This window comes from Lottia gigantea (assembly GCF_000327385.1).
Source record: "Lottia gigantea unplaced genomic scaffold LOTGIsca_124, whole genome shotgun sequence".
NCBI lineage: Eukaryota > Metazoa > Mollusca > Gastropoda > Lottiidae > Lottia > Lottia gigantea.
The window spans coordinates 457,120-463,142 of NW_008707309.1; the positions used below are offsets into that span (position 1 = coordinate 457,120).

Consider the following 6,023-nt stretch of genomic DNA (forward strand, 5'->3'; position numbering starts at 1 on the left):
GAAATGGAGTATTACGTTCTTATGGGATAATGAAATGGAGTATTACATTCTTATAGGATAATGAAATGGAGTATTATATTCTTATGAGATAATGAAATGGAGTATTACATTCTTATGAGATAATGAAATGGAGTATTACATTCTTATAGGATAATGAAATGGAGTATTATATTCTTATGGGATAATGAAATGGGGTATTATATTCTTATGTGATGATGAAATGGGATATTACATTCTTATAGGATAATGAAATGGAGTATTACATTCTTATAGGATAATGAAATGGAGTATTACGTTCTTATGGGATAATGAAATGGAGTATTATGTTCTTATGGGATAATGAATTGGAGTATTACGTTCTTATGGGATAATGAATTGGAGTATTACGTTCTTATGGGATAATGAAATGGGGTATTATATTCTTATAGGATAATGAAATGGGGTATTATATTCTTATAGGATAATGAAATGGAGTATTACATTCTTATAGGATAATGAAATGGGGTATTATATTCTTATAGGATAATGAAATGGAGTATTATATTCTTATGGGATAATGAAATGGAGTATTACATTCTTATAGGATAATGAAATGGAGTATTACATTCTTATAGGATAATGAAATGGGGTATTATATTCTTATGTGATGATGAAATGGGATATTACATTCTTATAGGATAATGAAATGGAGTATTACATTCTTATAGGATAATGAAATGGAGTATTACGTTCTTATGGGATAATGAAATGGAGTATTATGTTCTTATGGGATAATGAATTGGAGTATTACGTTCTTATGGGATAATGAATTGGAGTATTACGTTCTTATGGGATAATGAAATGGAGTATTACGTTCTTATAGGATAATGAAATGGGGTATTATATTCTTATGTGATGATGAAATGGAGTATTACGTTCTTATGGGATAATGAAATGGAGTATTACATTCTTATAGGATAATGAAATGGGGTATTACATTCTTATAGGATAATGAAATGGGGTATTATATTCTTATGGGATAATGAAATGGAGTATTATATTCTTATGAGATAATGAAATGGGGTATTACATTCTTATAGGATAATGAAATGGAGTATTACATTCTTATAGGATAATGAAATGGAGTATTACATTCTTATGAGATAATGAAATGGAGTATTATATTCTTATGAGATAATGAAATGGAGTATTACATTCTTATAGGATAATGAAATGGAGTATTACATTCTTATGTGATAATGAAATGGAGTATTACATTCTTATAGGATAATGAAATGGAGTATTACATTCTTATAGGATAATGAAATGGGGTATTACATTCTTATGAGATAATGAAATGGAGTATTACATTCTTATGAGATAATGAAATGGAGTATTACATTCTTATAGGATAATGAAATGGAGTATTACGTTCTTATGGGATAATGAAATGGGATATTACATTCTTATAGGATAATGAAATGGGATATTACATTCTTATAGGATAATGAAATGGGGTATTATATTCTTATAGGATAATGAAATGGGGTATTACATTCTTATGAGATAATGAAATGGAGTATTACATTCTTATAGGATAATGAAATGGGGTATTATATTCTTATGGGATAATGAAATGGGGTATTATATTCTTATGAGATAATGAAATGGAGTATTACATTCTTATAGGATAATGAAATGGGGTATTATATTCTTATGAGATAATGAAATGGAGTATTACATTCTTATAGGATAATGAAATGGAGTATTACATTCTTATAGGATAATGAAATGGGGTATTACATTCTTATAGGATAATGAAATGGAGTATTATATTCTTATGTGATGATGAAATGGAGTATTACATTCTTATGTGATGATGAAATGGAGTATTACGTTCTTATGGGATAATGAAATGGAGTATTACATTCTTATAGAATAATGAAATGGGGTATTATATTCTTAGAGGATAATGAAATGGAGTATTATGTTCTTATGTGATGATGAAATGGAGTATTACATTCTTATGTGATGATGAAATGGAGTATTACGTTCTTATGGGATAATGAAATGGGGTATTACATTCTTATAGGATAATGAAATGGGGTATTATATTCTTATGAGATAATGAAATGGAGTATTATATTCTTATAGGATAATGAAATGGAGTATTATATTCTTATAGGATAATGAAATGGAGTATTATATTCTTATGGGATAATGAAATGGGGTATTATATTCTTATAGGATAATGAAATGGAGTATTACATTCTTATAGGATAATGAAATGGGGTATTATATTCTTATGGGATAATGAAATGGAGTATTATATTCTTATGAGATAATGAAATGGGGTATTACATTCTTATAGGATAATGAAATGGAGTATTACATTCTTATAGGATAATGAAATGGGGTATTATATTCTTATGAGATAATGAAATGGAGTATTATATTCTTATGGGATAATGAAATGGAGTATTACATTCTTATAGGATAATGAAATGGAGTATTACATTCTTATAGGATAATGAAATGGGGTATTATATTCTTATGAGATAATGAAATGGAGTATTATATTCTTATGGGATAATGAAATGGAGTATTACATTCTTAAGGGATAATGAATGAAAAAGAATTTCTAGAAGTTAACAGGCGGGTATATTAAAAATCTAGGATTAAGCATAACCAGAATTTATCTTTCTGTTCCAGGGTAAATTTTACGTACTACCTGTTAAACATGCCGTGGATTCATTATTAGCTAAAGGGTAAGTAGACGACTTATTTAACTTCTTTTTAGATGGTCTTGACACAGGGGCATCATCTTTGGATAGTTTGTAATATAAAGTAAGAACTGTATGCGGTATATGTATCTCCGGAATGTTACTTAGTATTTAACAAGGTGTTTTATTCAGTTTTTTGGAAGATCTTGACACCGTAGGCATCATCCCTGGCCTGGATAGTCTATATATTAACGCATTACTGAATGTGGGTATCACATTACTTGTAATGTCCCTTGGTATTGCTTTTATAGTAGATCTGCATCATCGTTGGAAAGCCCGCATATTAACATGTTACGTCATTCGATATTTTACCTGGCATCACCTTAGAAGATTCACATAATAACTTGGTGAGGCAACCATAAATCCTTCATAGTGCTATTCGATGCAACTCTTGATATCACTATCGAAGTTCAACACAGATAACATGGAATTATTGTCAGATTTTTGTTTTATTGTCTATCATCATTATGTAATACATGTAGCCGTTGTTTGACCTTGCATTACTTTTTAAAGTATGACGTGTGATTTGTAGAATAAAACTCAGAGGGCACAATATATTCTGGGGAGGGCCTAAAGTGGTGCCATGGTGGCAGAGACACATGAATGGATCACAGATCAGACCACTTCTTCCTAAACATGCCCAAGATATGACATCCACCTTCAAAGGCAGGTAAGTGAGATCATATGTTACACCTGGTGCAGCTCTATGACTAGCTTGGTATCGACAATAGGTAGATGACTACTGGACGGCGCGATTACCACGAGGCCTTTTTCAACCAAAACCTTTGGGATTTGGACACCCTTCACAGTTCTACTTCTTGTGGAGCTCGTCTTTAAAGACATGAGCTTTAGAGGTTATGACGAAGCTTAAATTCTACAATGTCTTTGGTCTGAGACTCAAGGGCAGAGAGATTTTAATATAACATTTTTTACCCCTCTATTTTTTCAGTTTTTAGCTTTGGGATGTGGACACGCGCCACAGTTCTACTACAAGTGGAGCTAGATTTTGATGAAGTCTTTGGACATTGACTCAAGAGCCTCAAGCCAATATAATATTTCACCTTTATTTTTCAGATTTCAGCATTGAGATGTGGAACTAGCCACAGTTACACTTTCTAGTGAAGCCCAATACCAGTAAAGTCTTTGGATAAGGACTAAATACAAAACTGTACAAGCAAGACAATTCCGTTAATCAAAATCTCGTCCAAAGCATGTAAAATCTAGAGTAAAAGTCGTACATAGTAATGGATATTTTACCTTTATTTTATTTTAGTTTTCAGCATTGGGATGTGGAGAATGAGAACCTTCATCTTCATTTTTACGAGGAGAAACTACATGACCCTGATATCACAGAATGGATGTTTAGAGAAGTGAAGAAGTTGGATTCGGTCACCAAGTTGTATCTCAATGATTATGGTATCGTGGCCAACAAGATCTCAACCGCGGTATGTTTTATACCATCTTAACAATGTGTTCAGGTATTACGATCAGTTTCAAGCTATCACGACTTATGTCAAGGTATTACGAACAATGTCAAGCTATTACGAAAAATGTCAAACTATTACGAAAAATGTCAAGTTATTACGAAGAATGTCAAGGTATTACGAACAATGTCAAGCTATTACGAACAATGTCAAGTTATTACGAAAAATGTCAAGCTATTACGAAGAATGTCAAGTTATTACGAAAAATGTCAAGTTATTACGAAGAATGTCAAGTTATAACGAATAATGACAAGTTATTACGAGCAATGTCAAGCCATTACGAACAATGTCAAGCCATTACGATCAGTGTCAAGCTATCACGAAAAACGTATAGCTTTGTCCACCTATGTCAAGCTATCACGACCTATGTCAAGATATTACGAACAGTGGCAAGCTATTACGAATAATGTCAAGCTATTACGAACAACGTCAAGCTATTACAACTTATATCAAGCTATTACAACTTATATCAAGCTTATATCAAGCTATTACAACTTATATCAAGCTATTACAACTTATATCAAGCTATTACAACTTATATCAAGCTATTGCAACTTATATCAAGCTATTGCAACTTATATCAAGCTATTGCAACTTATATCAAGCTATTGCAACTTATATCAAGCTTATATCAAGTTATTACAACTTATATCAAGCTATTGCAACTTATATCAAGCTATTGCAACTTATATCAAGCTATTGCAACTTATATCAAGCTATTGCAACTTATATCAAGGTTATATCAAGTTATTACAACTTATATCAAGCTATTGCAACTTATATCAAGCTATTGCAACTTATATCAAGCTATTGCAACTTATATCAAGCTATTGCAACTTATATCAAGCTATTGCAACTTATATCAAGCTATTGCAACTTATATCAAGCTATTACAACTTATATCAAGCTTATATCAAGCTATTACAACTTATATCAAGCTATTGCAACTTATATCAAGCTAGTACAACTTATATCAAGCTATTGCAACTTATATCAAGCTATTGCAACTTATATCAAGCTATTGCAACTTATATCAAGCTTATATCAAGTTATTACAACTTATATCAAGCTATTACAACTTATATCAAGCTATTGCAACTTATATCAAGCTATTGCAACTTATATCAAGTTATTAGAACTTATATCAAGCTTATATCAAGCTATTGCAACTTATATCAAGCTATTGCAACTTATATCAAGCTATTACAACTTATATCAAGCTATAACAACTTATATCAAGCTTATATCAAGTTATTACAACTTATATCAAGCTATTGCAACTTATATCAAGCTATTACAACTTATATCAAGCTATTACAACTTATATCAAGCTATTGCAACTTATATCAAGCTATTGCAACTTATATCAAGCTTATATCAAGCTATTGCAACTTATATCAAGCTATTGCAACTTATATCAAGTTATTACAACTTATATCAAGCTTATATCAAGCTATTGCAACTTATATCAAGCTATTACAACTTATATCAAGCTATTGCAACTTATATCAAGCTATTGCAACTTATATCAAGCTTATATCAAGCTATTACAACTTATATCAAGCTATTACCACTTATATCAAGCTATTACAACTTATATCAAGCTATTACAACTTATATCAAGTTATTACAACTTATATCAAGCTATTACAACTTATATCAAGCTTATATCAAGCTATTACAACTTATATCAAGCTTATATCAAGTTATTACAACTTATATCAAGCTATTGCAACTTATATCAAGCTTATATCAAGTTATTACAACTTATATCAAG

General features: G+C 30.5%; 1 protein-coding gene across 1 annotated transcript in view; it reads left to right on the forward strand.

Moving 5' to 3' along the window:
- Nucleotides 1-3,295: 3,295 nt before the first annotated feature.
- The window catches only part of LOTGIDRAFT_138310 (hypothetical protein), a gene marked incomplete at both ends in the record, with an annotated part of 13,641 nt that continues 10,913 nt past the window's right edge, over nt 3,296-6,023 (forward strand). Inside the window, 2 exons of the mRNA XM_009048559.1 lie at nt 3,296-3,432; nt 4,036-4,207. Coding sequence (XP_009046807.1) covers nt 3,296-3,432; nt 4,036-4,207 — 309 coding nt within the window. The remainder of the gene's footprint in view (nt 3,433-4,035; nt 4,208-6,023) is intronic.